This window comes from Vicia villosa, unplaced genomic scaffold (assembly GCF_029867415.1).
Source record: "Vicia villosa cultivar HV-30 ecotype Madison, WI unplaced genomic scaffold, Vvil1.0 ctg.000106F_1_1, whole genome shotgun sequence".
NCBI lineage: Eukaryota > Viridiplantae > Streptophyta > Magnoliopsida > Fabales > Fabaceae > Vicia > Vicia villosa.
This window is the reverse complement of record NW_026705017.1, coordinates 400,129-420,010: the sequence shown is the minus strand read 5'-3', so window position 1 is coordinate 420,010 and position 19,882 is coordinate 400,129. Positions and strand designations below refer to the sequence as shown.

The 19,882-nt window shown below is 35.4% G+C and overlaps 1 protein-coding gene and 1 long non-coding RNA gene across 2 annotated transcripts; both read left to right on the top strand.

Moving 5' to 3' along the window:
- Positions 1-7,598: 7,598 nt before the first annotated feature.
- On the top strand, positions 7,599-8,335 carry LOC131624134 (uncharacterized). Its single transcript, XM_058895112.1, has 2 exons — positions 7,599-7,825; positions 7,873-8,335. The coding sequence occupies exons 1-2, from the start codon at positions 7,599-7,601 to the stop codon at positions 8,333-8,335; spliced, it is 690 nt and encodes a 229-aa protein (XP_058751095.1).
- A 2,385-nt stretch (positions 8,336-10,720) lies between these two features.
- LOC131624115 (uncharacterized) lies at positions 10,721-12,104 on the top strand. The gene is made up of 3 exons (XR_009290467.1): positions 10,721-11,145; positions 11,267-11,472; positions 11,970-12,104. It is a non-coding gene; the product is annotated as an uncharacterized LOC131624115 (long non-coding RNA).
- Positions 12,105-19,882: the final 7,778 nt, after the last annotated feature.

The window sequence follows — 19,882 nt, the reverse complement described above, 5'->3', positions numbered from 1 at the left end:
TCAAAACATTACAGGTCATTTTGAAAGTCAACAAAAAGCAGTTTTTTGTCAAAGCCCATATCATTATTATAATTTCTCCAAATGCAAAAAAGCTTCCAAAGTGTCTTGTAGAGGACATCTTGGGCTTTCCAAAAAGTACAAGAACACCTTCATAGGATCAAAATTGAGGGAGATATGCCTTGATGAAGTTGACCTTTTTTGGAAAAATGCATGAAACAAGTAATGACCAAAACTTGATTCTTTTTCAAAAAGGCCAATTCTTTTGTGATTCAATCTTGATTCTCATATGGCTAAGGGCATTCAAGACCTATCCATGGTTCATAACATTTTATTTCATTTTTATTGAATTTTATTCATTTAAAATTTAATTAAAGTGAGATAATTCAAAGATATTATCCAAGATGCCCATGTGATGCAAGCAATGACCTATTCAAAGCATCTAAGATAAGATTGCAAGATTGTAGAGAATAATACTTGAGTGCTTAAACCATGGTTAAGCTTTTAACCTAGCATAAAAGAATATTCCATTCTTTTTCCACAAAATCAATCATGGCAATTCCAACTTGCAAAGCTTCAAGATCAAATCTTATTGCCTATAAATAGAGCTTCATTTTCTTTATTCAAGGAGAGGACGACAACAAGAACAAAAAGCCATAGCTTAAGCATATCCTCCATAACCAAAAAATTCAAGAAACTTGTAAAAATCAAGGCTCATTCAAATAGCCACTTTCCATCAATTCCAATCACTCTATTCCACTCTTGGGATATCATAGAGTAAGAATCATGTAGCTTGTAACATGTAGTAGTGTTAGGAGTTCATGAATCAAAAACTGCATATTTATGCATATTTCAAATTTTATCATATTTTTATTATTGTTATGTTTTGTTGAAATCTAATGACACTAACATGTTCCTGGGAATATTTAGAGTAAGTTTGAACGTTAGCATGAAGCTTTAATGGCCAGAACAAAGAGTACCATGTTAAAAACCATGTTTGATCATAATCATGGCCAAGCTCCAAACTCATAGCTACGTTGCTCTAATGGAAAAACTAACACCGCTATCATGTTCATAAGGGTTAAATTAGGTGATCTGGGTGGCCCTGTTGTTTTCCATTTTCATTTTGCAGGTCGTTTAAAATCATGAAAATGGGAAGGAAAATCCGCAGGTAATTCTGCAGAAAAATCTGCAGCAGAATCCGCAGGTAATTTGGAGAAGAAGATGAATAGTAACCAAGACTCTTTGACCAAGCTGCGTGGCAGTTTCTTGCATTCCCATTGTCAACCTTCCAAGGTCCTCTTTCCCCCACGTGGGCCCATGCTGACTGGGATTGCATTTAATTCAAAGTCTGGTGCTTTTTCTTTACATGTGTACACCATGCACTCTCCAATCCCAGCCATCTGATCAATTTGAAAGGCAATCCAACGCTCTTGACCTTACAGGTCCACCATACACCTCACAAATTAACCACACAGGATCATAAGTTTTAATATTTTCTTATTATTTTTATTTTCTTTATAAAATTGATTAAAAAAATATTTTTAAAAATCCAAAAAGTATTTTAATTTCAGTTTTAAGTTGATAAAATATTATTTTAATTTTTGACATAAAAATATTTTATTTTTCTTCATAATTAATTTATTTTGCTTAATTAATTAGTAATTATGTAAATATTGCTTTTTAATTATTTTCAACCAATCAAAAAAACTCCAAAAATATTTTCCTTTTAGATTTAGGTTTATATTTTGATAATCTAATTTTTAACATAAAAAAAGAACATTTTTCTTGTTAGGTTTATTTTTGTATATTATTTGATATTATTTCTTATCTTTTTCTTTGTCCCGAATCGGAATAAAAGATCAAATATGGCAGAGATTGTATGTAGTTGATTTAAGACTTTTGGAAATTTATCGTGTAGTCGCTATGATTCTATCAAGCTTCTGATAAATTTTCATTAACTTTAAATCTGAGATCATCATTCACTCACCATCGATCTTCACTAACATCGTGGATATACTTGACTAACTTCAAGATGATCCGCGTGCTAGCGTACTAACAATTGACTTTAATTTCCGCATTTTATTATATTGTTCTTTATATTTCTTGCCTTATGATTTATTTTATCATTCATCATATTTATGTTTATGTTATTTTCTCTTTGTCCATTTGGACGTATTGTTTATGTTTCTGTTATTTTCTCTTTGTCCATTTGGACGTATTATTTATGTTTATGTTATTTTATCTCTGTCCATTTGGACGTATTATTTATGTTTATGTTATTTTCTCTTTGTCCATTTGGACGTATTATTTATGTTTATGCTATTTTCTCTTTGTCTATTTGGACATATTATTTATGTTTCCGCTATTTTCTCTTTGTCCATTTGGACATATTGTTTATGTTTATGTTATTTTCTCTTTGTCCATTTGGATATATTATTTATGTTTCCGCCATCTTCCTTTTGTCCACTTGGACCATATTTTTACCTTTGATCTAAAACATTAATAATCAAGATAAAACTTTAAAAACACTTCGCACACTTGCACCTCTAGGGTTTCCCCTCTTGTTACTTTTTTTTTTAAATCATACCATCATTTAAGAAAAGTATTAAACGCATAGGAAAGATCTTATAAATTGAGAGTAGGTAACTCCTAATTGCTTGCTCAAACACCTTTCATTTTCAAACAACATGTTTTCAAAACTTCTCATCCATTTTCAAAAACTTTCTTCTGGTATTTAAAGGGCATTATTCCCGGTGAAACTCTTCAGAAACCTATGTGACCTAGTGTCCATCTTCACTTCTTCTATTTTCAAATCAAATTTCAAAACTGTTTGCCATCAAACAATCAATAAGCAATCAAGCAAAAGTGAGCTAAGCAATTAAGAGCCCATGGATACAAAGGGTGCTTAAAACCATCCCTTTGTATAACCAACCCCCCGAACCCAAAATATGTCAAAAGGTCTTTCCTGTTCTTTTATGCCTTTCCTAAATATTGGATAAAATAAAAGTCGGTGGCGACTCTTGCTATCCGCAACATTTCTAAAAAAGTCAGTTCTCCCACCGTGTTACAGTGAGATACAACAAAAAAAACAATAGTTACATTAAAAAAAGCCTAAAAAGGCGTGAATGCATGAATCATCGAAATGGCGGAATTAATAATACAACCATTAAAAAGGAAATATGAATACAAACGTAGTGGTCTCGTCCTCCAACATGGATCATTAAACATACATTGGAAAATTAAAACAATTTTAAAAAAATGGTATCAACTTTGTGACACGGGAGGACGATCTCACCGCCTGGTATTGACTTGGCTTCTGTTTCTAAACGAGGCATCATCACATGATTATTGACCTCATCCACATGCACAAATTTCTCACTAGCTCTCTTGCCAACTTCCTCTACTAACTCCTCGTCTTTGATGGTCTTGAATAACTAATCTCATCATGGTTGAGGTCGAGGTATAGGAAAAGTATTTTCACGTTTTCCGTTTCAAAAGAGTCGTTAGAAGAAACAAGGGGATCTATGTGTGACTCCTCTAGGCCGATTTCTAACGACTTCACAATAAAGGACTAACTTGCTATCTTCTTCTTTAGACTTTTTAGTTTGAATTATGTTGAAGAATGTAATGTGTTCTCATGTTTTGTGTTGGCTTACTTTAAAGTATTTTTCTCTTCTTGCATTTTTCCTTCTCTTTCTCCAAGCTTTGCATAGAAAGCTGGGCAGTTTCATACTTTATGTCAAAAGAAGAAAAACTTTCAATTAATGAGCTCAACAAAGTTTGTTTCAGCTTAAAACACTCCTTCATTTTTCCGAAATCATTCATTCTTCAAACATTTTTCATTCTAACACATTGTTACTCATCATATATGTTTCTAGAGTTCAAACCATCTTCGGATCCATCTTACCTGCCTTCTCAACATCGTTGGGTGCGTTGTAACACCCATAATTTAGTTAATTATCTAATAAAATTATTTTTCGATTATTTATCATGACTTATTGTGATTAAGTTGCTAAGTCGATTATTTAGTTGATTAGTCGGTTGATTACTAATAGTATTATTTAGTATTATTAATATTAGAAATAATATTAATATAAATATTAGTATTATGTGAGATTAATTATGTTGGGCTTATTTTATATTTATGTGTAGCAAAGTGGGAGTGTGAATGTTAGGCCCAATAAGAGAAATAGAAAATTATATGGTTAATTAGAATAAAAGAAAAATTAGGTTAATTGTGGAGGGTTAGTCTTAGAGAGAGAACGTAGAAGTTGTTGTGAAGAGGAAAAGTGGGAAAGGAGGAATAAAGCTAGGTTTTCAATCGGAGAGTTAGAGCAACCTTCAATTCAAGTTAAGGGTGAGGTTCTAACTATATAATAGGGTATATGATGAATAGTATGTGAGGTTTAGGTTGTTAAAATTGGTGTTGTGTGTGTGTGTGTGTGTGTTGATTCGTTGTGAATGTTCTGAAATTGATGAAATTGGTTACTATCGATGAATTCGTTGTTGAAAATTTGCCATGTTGATGTTAGTATAATTGTTATGTGGTTGTAATTGATTATTGTGTTGGTCTGAGATGAGAACAAATGAAAACTGGGAAAGTTCTGAACACTGCGTGGCTAGAATTGAAACAAAACAAAAAAGAAAAAAACCATGAGGGGAGTGAGGGGCGGCTATGTGAAAGAAGGAAAGGGGAGCTCACCCCTTGGAACATGGAAGGGGGCGCTCACCCCTGGAGAAGGGGTGTTGGCCCCTGGGAGTGTGGTGAGTGCCACCATACTTTTAGCAATTGTTTTTATATATAGCCTATTACGTAGTGCCATTATATCTAAGTCTTGTTCCTAAATGAATTAAGTGGAATTTGGTGATAATTAACCATGAGAGTACATGGTGATGGCGAGTAAGTAATGGCAAACAAAATTTGGTTAGTTAAATATAATTAGCAACAGTAGGAGAGAATTAGTAATAATAGAAGCATTTAAATAGCAGAGTCGATACATACTTATCAGTAGCAGTTTTAGGAGATTAATTTTAAATAGCAGTATAAGTAGTAGATCTCCTTAATTTAACAGATACATAATAAGACACATTAGTACGAAGTAGAAATAGTAGAACTTGTAACCTATAATTAATTGGCCTGTATAGTTGAATTGTTCGAGTAATTACGTGATGTTTGTCACATATTTTGGTTGATTCGGTGTGTTGCATACTTGCTAAAAAAATATAAATTACATGTGGCGTTGAATTTTGTTGAATCGCCTTTAATTATTGACAAATATCAAGTTGTAAGCTTATGGCCAATGTTGATTTTATTGTTATGTTTCTATTTAACTTTGTTGTGGTTATCCTGGCATTCATATTGTTGTCGCATACATAACTTATCAGGTTGGGAGCCGATGCTCGATAAGTTAGCCTAGATTGACAAATATTAAGTTGAAGGCTTATTGTAACACCCCAAATATACCCAACGGTTTATAAAGGAAATCAGAGTGCAAAAATCTCAAAACAACATACTTGAGGCGTCACATTATCAACTTAAAAACAATTCATATAAAAGCTAATTAAACAGATACATAGCATATATCAATAAGGATAATTCATAACCCAATGGTCATTCAAAACCAAATCAACTTTAAAGCAATGCAGCGGAATTCATAAACTCATAAACTTCTAAGTAATAGCATCTTGGTCCAACACAAAAACACAAGACATAAACTTCTTCAAAAGACAACATCATAATCCAACATAAACATAGTAAAACGAAACAAAACAATCGTCAATCCCCCCCCGAGTGCTACATATCAGAGTAAAGGACACCAACTCGAGATACTAACGACAATGGCTACTCATCTTGGTTACCTGCACGTTACCAACAAAGGGTAACATTCAAACAGAAGGGGTGAAATATCAAACAGTATAAAGGAATGTATGATAATACTTATAGCAAAGATAAGGTCATACACATTTTGCCACTTCTCATCTTTAAGCAACTTGCATCATAACAACAATGTTAATAATCGATCATAATAACATATTCAAATTCACAACTAAGTTATCCACAATTACAATATTCACTTCATAATCACAACGACAATCAAATGCAACTCAATATGCGACTCAACATTATGCACATGCATGTGGTACCATTTAGAGTAAAACACTAACATTCTAAAACATGAAATTGAAAGATTAAACACAAATTAAACATACAACATCCACTCATATTAATCTCTAACAGTTTCATCAAATACTCACCAACCATTCATCAATTTCAATATTCATCAACCATTGCAATCTTCACATAAACATGGATACTAAGCATATAATAAAACCCCACCATGATCTATCATCATACAATCCCTTATCATGAAAGAATCCCACCCTTACCTTAGGTTTGGATTGAAGACACCTCTAACTTCAATGGGGTTTTGCCCTAGCTTCTTTCCTCTTCTCCTCTCTCTTTCTCTTCTTTCACCAAATGACTCTTCTAATTTTCTATTTTCCAAAACTCTCTTGTTTTGTTGAACTTACTAACTTATTATTACTAATGGGATCTAATTAGCACCTCTCACTTACTAACACTAACACTAAGTTAGACCAATAGCTAATAGTCTAACCATGCCATTACTACTAATTCCCCAATAAAATAACATAATATCAATTAATCACATAATTAACACATAATTCACAAAACACACAATAAATAAATAATTATACTAAAAACGGGCGTTACACTTATGCCTTGTTGACGCCTTTATATAATCCAATTCTAATATATTATTTATCATACGTTCTATTATATGGTTTGATATCTCGCAGCTTCTGTTTGAATGTTACCCCTATGTTGGTAATGTGCAGGTAATCCAGAGTGAAGGCTGCTTAACTTCATTAGATCGAGTCACGTGTCGTCGCTCTAATACATAACACCCGGAGGGATGAACAGATGTTTTCCTCATTATTGATTCTATTTCAATTATTGAACTTTAATTTGTTTCATTAAAGTACTTTAGTTGTGTTTCAAGTTGTTTTCATTTGGACATGGTGCTATGATATTTTAAGTCGAAATTGTGATTCCGATGCGTATTAATGAAAGTTGTTTTATTTTTAGAGACTAAGCAGGTTGTTGGCGGTTCATCCGAAATTATGTGTTATGTATTTGTTTTACTTGCGATTAATTGTTATTGATATAAGTTGGAATTGAGGCATCCCATGTGTTTGTTGGAATTTTATAACTCTAATTTTTATAATATTCGTCGGGTAGAAATGGGGTGTTACACTTGTGGTATCAGAGCAGGTCGGTCTGTCTGACCAAGTTGTCGAGTCGTAGTGTCGTTTAAAAATCGAGTATTGTTATTTAGTTCTAACTGTTGTTTATATTGTAGTGATAAGTTTAAATGGATGGAATAAATTATGCTGCAATTGCTGCTGCTTTGGAGGCTATGGCTCATGCTATGGAGAATTAGCCAAATGCTGACGAGAATGCTGGATCTCGTAGTTTAGAAACTTTCTAGAGGGAGAATCCGTCTGCCTTCAAGGGCACGTATGATCCTGATGAAGCGTTGACTTGTTTGAAGGAGATTGAGAGTATCTTCAGTGTGATGGATTGCACTCCAGCGCAGAAGGTTCGATATGGTACTCATATGCTAGCAGTCGAGGCTGATGACTGGTGGCTAGAGACTCGTCAAAGATTGGAAGTTGCGGATGAGGATATCACTTGGGTCATGTTCCATAAGGAATTCATGAGGAAATATTATCCTGAAGATGTTCGAAGAAAGAAGGAAATTGAGTTTATCAAACTAAAGCAGGGAAATAAGTCGGTTACTCAGTATGTTGCGAAGTTTGTTGAGCTGCCAAGTTTTATCCGCAATATAGTGAGGCGACTTCTGAATTTTTAAAGTGCACCAAGTTTGAGAATGGGTTGCGCTCAGAGATTAAGAAAGCAGTTGGATACCAGAAGATCTGTGTCTTTGCTGATTTGGGTGATAGTTGCCGGATCTATAAGGAGGATAATAATGCTCATTATAAGATTGTCAATGAGAGGAGGGGTAAGCACCAACAAAACCGTGGCAAGCCTTATGATGCTCCAGTTGGGAAAGATAAACAGAAAGTTGCTGATGGTAAGAGAACTAGTGAAGGAGATGCTTCTGCTGGCATGATTTGTTTCAAATGTGGGAAACTTGGTCATAAGAATACTGTGTGTACTGCTAAGGTGAAGAGGTGTTTCCGTTATGGTAAGACTGGACATACAATATCTGAGCGCAAGCATAAGGAGATGGTTTGTTTCATACTTTTATATATTGATAAAAGGAGAATAATATCCCCACAAAAGGAGTAATTCAAAGAGCCCTACAGGGGATCTCATATCCTTTCGCAAAAGTTCATTTGTATAGGTGTAGTTGATGAAGGCTATGTTGATTTCTTTGAAGGGTCTGAGAAGATGTCATCTTCATCTCCAAATTTTAATATGTATAAGCCCTAGAAAAACATAGAAAATTTATTTACCCACTTCCCTATGGGGGTCATCCCCAGCGAAAACCCCACTTTACCCCTGCTTCGGAAATGCATTTTCGAAATATTTTTTTTTCTAAATTTTTCCAGACTTCGGAAGTGCATTTTCGAAAAAATCCCAAAAATTGGGATTTTGATTAATTCAGAGATGCATCTCCGAAAAAACAAAAAAAAATCTAAAAATCCTAAAAATTAATTTTAGGATATTAATTAATTCATATATCATAAATTTGATATAATTTATGAGTAATGAATAATAATAGTTATATATTTTGATATAATTTATGAGTTATGAATAATAATTATTATATATTTTTATTCTGATTCATATTTTAAAATTTAAAATAATTTTAATTAAAAAACTAAAATAATTTCACTTACAAAATGAGTTATAATTTTTTATTTATATAGTTATATATTTATAATAATTATTATGTATTTAAAAAAATTAAAAAAATGAGTGTTTTAATTTATATATTTATATATTTATATAATAATTATAATAATTATTATATATTTATAAAAATTATTATATACTTATATAATAATTATTATATATTAATTATAAATATATTTATATATTTATATAATAATTATAAAAATTAAAAAAATGTGTTTTAATTTATAATAATTATTATATATTTATATATTTATATATTAATTATTATATATGTATATTATATATTTATATATTATATATTTATATATTTCACTTACAAAATTAATAATTATTATTATATATTTATATATTTCTATTCTGATTCATAATTAAAAATGAGTTATAATTTTTTATTTAGTTTAAAAAATGAAAAAAAAATTTTGTCTTAATTTTATTTAATGAATAAATTTTATATTTAATTTATATAATTCAAAATTTTCTTATGGAATTGAAATGTTTTTGATTTATATAAGTTAGTAAAATAATTTTTAACTTTAAAATTGTTTAGGAAATTTTGATTCACCTTGATTTTATTGATTCACCTTCATTTTATTGATTCACCTTGATTTTATACCTATTAATTGTATTGATTCACCTTGATTTTAATTTTTTAATAATTATTGAATTCTTTCGGAAGTGTATATCCGAAACATTCCAAGACCAATTTGGTTTTGGAATATTTCGGACATGCATATCCGAAGACACCCCTCTCCCAAAAAACAGTGTTTTCGGAAATGCATCTCCGAAAACTCAAAAAAGGGGTGTTTTCGGAAATGCATTTCCAAAAACACCTTTTTTTTTGTGTTTTCGGAAGTGCATTTCCGAAATAAGACAAATTTTGAAAAAAATAAAACGTTTCGGAAATGCATTTCTGAAGTGAGGGTATTTTGGGTTTTTCACCAAAGGTGACCAAGAAGATAGAGAGGTGGGTAAAGAAATTCTCAAAAAATATTACTAGTGAATAATTGTTATACAATAAGTTGATGTTCACCACGTTGTTAATAAGGTGAACATGCTCCCGTTTAAAAACACTATAACTCGTTTTGTCAACCCTGGGCAATATGATACCAAAATAACATCATCATCATCATCCCGGTCTTTTTTGCAATTAAAGCTACTAGATTTGTTTTCATAGTTCCTTAACATATTATTTTCAATAAATCTCCAATTTACTTTTCCATATACTATCCTAGAACTCTCAATAAAATGACGACATAACTCTTATTTCTCCGCAGGAGTATTGGTTCAACTCAGTGGCGGAGCCAGAAATTTTAGATAGTCTGGGCAAAAATTTTATACCATTGATTATTCATCTGTTTTAGTTTTCACACTCTATTTTTATTAGTTTTGCCCCTGATTTTATCTAAAAATTAACTATTAAATTGGGGAGAGTACAAAGAAAATAGGGGTTGAGCCCTGGTTCAACTACATTACCACTTACATCGAGATCCTTAATGAATACCATCCTAATAATACTAAATGAAAAGATTAAAAAAAGGGAAGAGTAATGTGCATGTATTTAGACTTTGTGAATGGTGCATGGGACTGAGTTTGCGAAAAGATGAAAACACAAAAATCTACTATCTACCATATACTAATCAATTGCCCAAACCACCTAAAATGCCCTTCTTTAAAAAAAGTTTTACACTACAATTTGGACATTATAGTAATTAACAAATTAACCATTCACAGGTGGTGCATTATGTCAAAGAATCCAACACTTGTCACTTTATCATTGGCCACATTGCTCATTTCAAACTAACACCTCTCTTCTTCCTCCTTATTTTCGTTCTCTCTCTCTCTCTCCCATCTTCTCTTCTCTCTCTTTTCCCTGAAACCCTAGAATCACAAAAAGAACAAACCCTAAAATTCTCTCTCCATTTTGATTCAGATCTATAAACATTGAAGAAGGATATCAATCCTCTCGCCGTCATCACCATCGTGTATTTTTTCACCGTCATCTCTTCTCTTTGAATCTGTATCTTCTTGCCGACAAAAGATTTTCTTTTCAGATTTTCTTTTCTCTGTTATCCTCTCTCTCTCTTTTCCCTTCAAACCCTACCACCATTGTCTCTCATTTTCTTTCAATTTCAATATCACTGTCATTTCATTCCTTTCCAACTCAGTTCTGAATTTCGATTTCCATTTCAAGCTTTTACCACTGTTTCTAAGTTATGAGATTTTTTATTCAGTAGGAGGTAAGGAGATACATACTAAGAAATTGATACAGATCTAGATTTGTATATTTACCTTTTTTTTTCTAATGTCTCATGTTCTTTACACTAGATTTCTACAATGTCATTAAATGATATCTTACAGGTTTGAAGTTGGAAAAATATACAAATAGAAAGGGACGGCGAAGAAGTTAAGCGAGGTGCCTCATAGGTAAAGTTCAACAACTATCAAAACCTTAGTTGCAGAACTACCAACCTCTGTTGCAACAAGATTCGTCACTATTTCAACAAACAACTCTCTATGATCGATTTTCATCTCTTCATATTGCTACTGCTAATGGCCATATCGAGGTTTCTCCTTTTTATGTTTTAAAAAAAATAGTGTATCAGTTTTCCCTTCTAGCTATGTTTTTATGCAAGTTGGTTCTGTTTTAACATTCAGATTTTATCAAGGCTTTTACTTGGATCCGCAAATAGTTATTCCTATTTAAGTACTGTGTTTTTTTGTCATTTGGGTTTTTGTTTACGTTTGTAAAAATGCTATCTTTGCATATTTTTTGTTGAATTTAATTTATGGCAGTGCTAAAAATGTTGGGTTTAGTATAAAAATGGTATCTTTGCTTTTTTTTGTTTGGATTTAATTCATGGCAATGCTTAGTTTTTGATGTGTGCACTGCAAAACAACAAATGTAGTCTTTGTTTTCACTAATATACTATTTCCTAACCATACAATTGTTCTTCTCACAGTTAAAATTTTGCAATAATAGATAAAAAACAACAATTATGGTTAATCTTCTTAGCACATTGCCTCATCGGTTAATCTTCTAACTCTTTGTATGTCATGGAAGACTCATTTGAAGAGTCCATGGGAAGAGGAAGTTTGCAAGGGCTTTAGCAGAGGTACAAAGAGACATTGCATTTTACGGCCATGTCCTAACTATGAAAGAGTATTCCCCATTTATCAGGTATAATACTATTCTCACCATCATGAATGGAGGAAACTTGTATTGCTATCAGCGAACAACAATAGCCTCTGACGCTTGGCTTTCAAAGCCATTACTTGGAACACACAACAGTTGTTGGGAAGGAAACCTCTAGTAGTACAAGATGCAAGTGATTCTCATGAGTTACTCCTCGAGGAAGAACAAACATTCTACTTGCGGAAGATGAAATGGGATCGACCAGTAGAAACCATTATGAATAAACTCAAACATCTCTGCATCGAGCAAGTCCTGGACTCTTTCGTACTTCAACACCTTGTAAGGCTTGACATTGTGATCAGGTGCCCCAGAATGGAACACACCGAGTATTGTCATCCAAATCAGGAGAGCAGTCTGTGGTGAGGAAGAACCAAAGCATGAATCTTAACCAACTAAAATTCCAACTAGCAGGGAAGCAACTGAACACCAGGCATTAGGATTACACTAGCTTGCTTCTTTTACTCTTTTCGTCTCGGTTGACAAGTAAAGGTTGCTGAAAAGGAAACTCCAAGAGAGGAGGAGGTGACTCTGTATATGAAACAGAACCTTGAGAATGTTAGGCATGCCCTTGCGGATCACTCTTGATTATCGTCTGGCAGAAGATTCTGGCGAAGTCACACGGAATTTTGTAAGTGCTTTAGGGATTCGAGCAATGCAAATGGTGCAATGCTCAAGATAGACAATGTCTTGCTTATCCCTCGTGCGGGAGCCCCAAGCAATTTCAAAGACTTGTAGATACTAACATCACGACCAGGTGCCCCAGAATAAAACTCACACCTAGTGTCATTGTCATCAAACAGAGAATCTGTAGACATCCATACAGTGCGGAGCTTAACCAGTTGCAAATAAAGCAAGCATGGAAGCAAATGAGCATAAGACAAGTCTTCAAAAAGAACCCCAAACTGAGCTTTCATCTTGGTCACCCCACAAAGTTGTTTCATGATTGATCTTTGAACACACAACAGTGACAAACCAAGTCCGTGAGTCTGGAGAAAGTACCAAGTCTGAATAAGAAATCCTCAATCTTGAACACCTGTTATGCATGAGATGTATGAGATGCATGATATGAATGCAATGCCATGTTCATTCAATTCCAAGGAATCCCCGTGTTTTGAATTTTAGAAAATAAGAGATGGAAAAGCTCGACACGAGGCTTAAAGACACGATTCCTTGGAGATGGAAGGAACACGTATGCTAGTATGCTAGCTATTTTTTGTACATCATTTTTCACAAGTAAATATGCAATGATGCAAAGTGGTGGGAATCACAAATACTGGATATATCTGAGATACCGAGAAGTCACACGGCACAGGTTCAAAGGTTCGGCACCAATTCGGAACTCCCCGTAGATCACGGGACATAACCAATAGAATCAGAACCATAGTCACCAACACACTGGAATAGAACATAGATTACCACTCGAACAAGAACCATAGTACCCCACGAACAGGAGCCAATAGTACACTCGAACAAGATCAACGGTAACCCACGAACGAGAACAGCGGTAACCCACGAACGAGAACCAAAGTCACCATCAATGTACCTGTTAAGCAATGATTGATTCCCGCCCCACTCACGGGTAAATCTAGGCCAAGGTAGGTCGAAAAGCCAACAGAGGATCGAATGTAGGCGCTATCATACGATATTGCCTCATTCCACCAAGCTCTGCCCGTGGATACGTGATCAGATCAATCAGGCATACGCCTTCTGTCCGTCACGGCCACTCTATTCCTAGTTCCTATGGTATCACTCATAGCCTGGGTATTGGGCCTTTTACCTCTTGAAACACCCACCCACAGATAGAAATCCAGACAGTCCAGAATATGATGCAGAAAAGTAAAAGAGCACATAGAATGCAATGCAAACAGATAAATATGCAAAGCAGTAAAGCACCCAAAGATAAACACACAAGCGCTAGGATCGACTCGCTGAGTCCGGACCAGCAACAGGTCGAGACGTCCCCAGCAGAGTCGCCAGCTGTCGCTACCGCGAAAATTAACAGAGTCGCCACTAATATATTTATCCTGAAAAGGAAGGGAATGCCAGCAAACCACAAAACAAAACAACGGTCTCAAGACCAGAGAAAAAGGGTAAGGGAGTCGGTTACGCGAGGGGAAGGTGTTAGCACCCCACGCGCCCATCGTACTCGATGGTATCCACGCTTATGTCTAAACCTATGGGTGTGTAACAAATCTATGCTAATCTGGACTAAAATGCATGCAAAATGTAGGGAAAAGAAAGAGTTGTGCTCGCACGGGCCCTACCCCGCTGCCTACGTATCTGTTTTGCAGAATCAGAGCTACCGTAGCTCGGCTAACTAATTTCTGTTTGTTTTGTGTTTTTTAGGTGAACGAGTTACATTCACACTCCGCTGCTCGACCTTTGGAGACTTATGCTTGGGAATGGAGCGGAACTAACAAGCTCTTAAGAAAAGAAAATCAAAGAGTGTGGTTTGTGTTTTAAAGAATGCATGAGGAAAACCTAAGCTAAGGGGGAAAGCTTGCTACCTAATGTTATCATACAAAGGGTACAAGTCTAACTAAACTAACAACCTACGAGAAAAAGGGGAAGCACACAATAATATCACACAAACGAGCTCCGCTCGTGAAGCAAACAAACCAACGGTACTGATCGAATGGTAGAAAAGCGGTCCCGCCATAGCCAAGGGGAGCAGCTCAACCCAAGTCAACCAAGCATTAGACCTCGCGAAAATGATCGGGCCATAGACAAGAGGGCGGACCCCTCTCAGCAACCAAGCCGTCACGGATCGTAAAGGAAAACGGTGCGTGCGTACACCGAGCATCAACGTCGAGCGACGCGAGCTATAGGAAAGGCGGGGGTCCGGCTACATGAACCCTTTTCCTGACATACTCGATAACAAGATCTTGTGCAGGTTCAGAAGCGAGCTACGCGTAGCGTGCGCATACTGAACAGACTCGATGAGACTAGGCGGGGGTTGATTGCTAACCCTTTCCGCATGCCTTCCATGAGGACTTAACGGAGTGCCATATAGGACTTATTACACCGTGACTCCCTGCCGCAAAGCACAAATATAAACACACCAACAAAAACAGAGCCTCTTTCGAAGGCTTGGCCAGATGCATGTCTAGGTCCTACTTCTCATGTTATAGGATGATGCGGAAAGCGGTAACAGGGACAAGGAGACAATACCGAACGAATAGCAAATCCGCAATGAGCTAGCAAGCGTAAGCAGAGAAGTCCGGAATACTTCGTGTAAGCCATCATCAAGCAAAGCAAGTCAGAAAGCGTCGTCGTGAAAATAAATCACAAGCGACATATGGCACGCGTCGAGCATAACCACACGAGCAACCTGCAAGAGAACACAGGCCAGACAATACAAGAATATACATCTCAGTGAATGAGAGATCAGATGAATCGTATCGGGAATAAGTTCGTTTCCCACAAATAAAGTGGAACACGATGCAAATCAATCGCACCGGAAGCGAATTCGTGTCCCACAAATAAATTGGAACACGAAGCAAGTCGAATAGCAATCAAAGGCTCTCTCGAAGTACCTCGCACATCTCAACAACCAAATCAGTGGTAACAAGGAAGCACGCTATAGAAAAATACTAGCAATTAAGTTCTAATTAAATCCTAAACAAAAATCTAGCAAAATTAAATTGTTTTTTATGGCATTTTTATCTAAGAATAAGAACAAAACTATGTACAAAATATTAAAATTCTAACAAGCAAAAAGTATGACATGTTTTTATTATCTCTTTTTATCAATGCGAGAAATCTAATCAAACATAATATTTTTCATGGTATTTTATCTAAACATTAGAGCAAAACTATGTAACAAGACACATAGATTCTAACAAGAAGAAAAATTACATGTTTTTTATTATCTTTTTTATAATGTCAAAATATGACAAAAATATCAATGATTTATCATGCTAAAAGAAATAGAAAATAAATTAGTAAAAAACTAATCTAAAATAGAAAACTATGTACACATGGGAGGTTTATTCTGAAATTAGTGGTGCCACCAGCAAAACTGGCGCAAGGCCCAAGCTGATGAAGCCCAAGGAATTGTTTTTGTGTTGCCAAAATTCTGTCCAAAAACGGTGCAAAAGGCCTAGGTAGGGGTTCATGCAGCAAGCCCAATGAAATTGATCCACACAGATTTCTTATGCTAATTATCATCAGTTATTCATTAAACTCAATTAACACACTTAATCTAATTCCTAATTGATACAATGAAAGAGGATTAGGTTTACCAAGTGATTGGAATGTCTTCTTCTCCCTCTCTTCTCAACTCGGTACGGCGGCCGGAGATTTGTCTCCGATTAACGTACGAAGACTCCGAGTCCTTTTCTCAACTCAACTTCTTTGCCTCTCTTCCGTTATCGGTCCCTCTCATCAATCTCGATTCGTTCCAATTTTGACACAAGGAGATTCACACGAAAGTGATTACAAGGCAAGAACGAATGAAGTTCGAGTTTCACTCGATCGGAGATGATCAGATGACGATTCAACGGTGTCAGCAGCGAGGCCTTGAGTTAAGTGTACGTGTTGTTCTTTTGCTTTCTCCATTCAGTTCGCTCTTCTTCTTGACCGCCGCGTTTCATTATTGTTGCGATGCAGGTGCGTTGCGAAGATGACAAAGCTTCAAAACTATTGAAGTTTCCCTCTCAGATTGGTGCTGATGGTGGAGTTGAAGATCCGAATCGATGATGAGAAGAGGAACTTTGTTGAAGTTTCGTTGCAGTTTGTTGGAGTTGTGATGATGATGATATTGATGTGGAATCACGTCTGAACGCTGATAACGTTGCGATGTTGAACAAGGATAGAGTCGTGACGGTGATTTTGTGATGTTGATGAAGTCATAGTGAAGATTAAGGCTGAGTTCTGAGATGGAGATGTGAAGGCTGAATCGGTATAGAAAGCAAGGTTGGTGAAGATGATCGAGAGGTTCGAAGAGTTTGTTCTTGTGCGATGAAGATGAAGAAGGTTCTTTGATTCTGAGTTTTTCGTATGTCTTCAAGATTGAAGAAGATGAAGGAGAATTGAAGGTTTATGGAGGTTTTCTGTTATGGCTGAAAGGTTTGTTACAGGTGAGAGTCTTGAATTCGGTTACAGGTTTCTCCCCTTGCGTTTTCCTCTCTTCATTTCTGTTCTAAGAACTTTTCTGAGTTTTTCTTGTAGTTTTCTGTTGAAGAATTCTGAGATTCAAGGTGGATGATGAGAGAAGTATCAAGATTATTCTGTTATGGTGATTTCGATGGAAAAGAGAAAGAGGATTGGGGAAGAAGATTGAGAGAGAGGTTCAAAGTTTGTTACAGGTATTTTCTTCTTTTTCCTGTTATGAACCCCCTTATTTTGTTAGGCCGTTTTCTGATATGTATATCTTTCTTCTGAAAATTCTGTTGTGTATCTTTCCCTTGCCCTGCCGTTGGTTAATTTTCGAACCGGTTTCGGTTTATTTGCAGGCTGCGAAGCGCAGTTGGTTTGAACCAGTTTTCCCCTTTTGCTCAACGCTTCGGTTCTCTTCTTTGCATTTACTGATGCGGTTTTGTTTTCTCAAGTGACCATGTTCGGTTTGTTTAAAAGTGTAGCTGCGGATTACGCTTTTCTGTTGGCTTCAAGTGGGCTGCAAGGAGTTTGGTTGCAAGTGAAGATGAATAGAACAAATGTTTTCGATAGACTTTGGTGAATGTAATGAACTTTTGAACTTTTGTAATGAATGATAATATTGTTTTTTTTCTGTATTGAATGGACTTGTATAGAATTTACTTTGTAATGTAACATGGATCATATTGTGATATGGACTTGAATGTTATAATGGACATGTATCTCGTAAACCATGCTTGAATCACTTTTCTTCCCACCCGTTCAATTCGTACCAAAACTTGTACCAAAGACAAACCAATGAACAAATGTTTTATGTCACTGTTCATTATGAAAGAATACGAACATAGCCAATATTCAATTAACTTGGTGAATCATTTGATCATGAAGCATAAGATAAGAGAGTGAGACATCCTTCAAATCAACCATAATTCAATAAAATCCTAACTTCTCAAATCATGTTAAGTTGTTCGAAAAGTAACGAGCAATTGAAAGAATAGTGCCTTGATTATCACTTCAAATAGCAATGCCTTGAAGAACTTTTGAAGATGAATTTGACTTGAAGCATAAAAAACAAACCCCAACACACAATCCCTGTTGGATCTCAACAAACTCAAATGCTTAGATGAGAAACACCTTTATTATTTTTTTGTTGACTTTTGAGCGACGAAATAAACGTCCTTGATAACTTATAGCTCAGAGAAGAGGGCAAATTTCGGGGTGCAACAACGAGGAAAAAGATGACCAATACACCCCCTTAACGCAAGAACCTCTTCTTTGTTACAAAAGGGATGGTCTTCCTTTGAGGTGGTGGAGAAAGAGGACCATGGAGAATGACAAACATCCTAAGAAGAATACCAAACACCACCCTTTGCAACTCAGAACACAGGTCACAACTATGTTCATAACTCAGATCACAAGTCACAAAAGCATTTCCTACCAGAACACACATTTGAGTTAATCCTTTATCCCCCTTTTTGGCCAAAAATTGACAAAGGAGGCCATCATAGAACCAGAACCAGACACATCTCACCCATACACAAACAAAGCCCATGTTTAAAGAGACAACGAGCACTCACAGGATGATAGAGGTAAGAAGGGACCTCAATAAATAGCTGAACCAGTTCTTCGAAGATAACACTCCTTAAATGTTTCAATGTTTTTGGTCAACCAGAAACGCTCTTCTAATGGAAACTCACAACTATTCAATGTACACTCATTCAAACGCATCTTTGAATACCTTTTCTGGATCTTGACTGTTTCCGCTGAAAAGGAAATAGTCCCAATGCATGCACATGGACAGTTACCACACCTCTCTGCACACTTTTGACACGTGTGTGAACACTCAAACCAATATATCCTTCTGATAGTCTTCTAGGTAACATGTCTTACATAATGTTCTGACATTCTGTCAGACATTGTCTTCTTTTTCTGACCAACATCAACGAGTTCTCCTAGATAGCCAAGGTTGTTCATCATGCTCTTCCTTGAAACCATGTGGTACTGGAATTCCAACAAGAAATCAGTAGCTCTGGAGTTACCTATTGCATGTTCTTGAACTTGGTTCTTCTGACTGTGCATACTTCAAAGTGTCTTTGACAGGACATACTGACCCCCTAACTGTTACAAGTAACATAAATAGTCCCACTTCAAGGTTCCTTAGCTAAACCAGCTTGACTGATCAGATAGCTCCTTAAACATTTGTAAAGATTCAACTCTGACAGACTTGTGAGATATCAAGGCTTTAAACCAGGTAGAAGTCTTTTTGAATAAGATAATCAACCTTCTTTTTCTTAATGGCAGCGACACCTCAAGAAAAATTCTAGAGATATTCATTAAGTATAGTTGGAGCACTAAACACCTTTTTTGTAGAGGATGACAAACTAATTAAATTTATCACCAGCTATTTCAAGGGCATGCATCTGTTCAGGTAGTTGCAATAGACAAGGGTTACTACTATTTGAAAGACAACTTGCTTTACTTTTCTTCAGATCATGATAACACGAAAGTTTCTTCCTTTGATGATATAGTTTAGCATAATTCGAACAGATTCCTCATCATAGGGTACTACCCTTCTTGATATCTTCAACTGAATTTGAACACAAATGGACATTCACAAGAAAACTTTAACAGTTACAAGAATGTTGCTTGTTTTCTCTTTAGTTTGGTCTTTAAATTTGTATCAG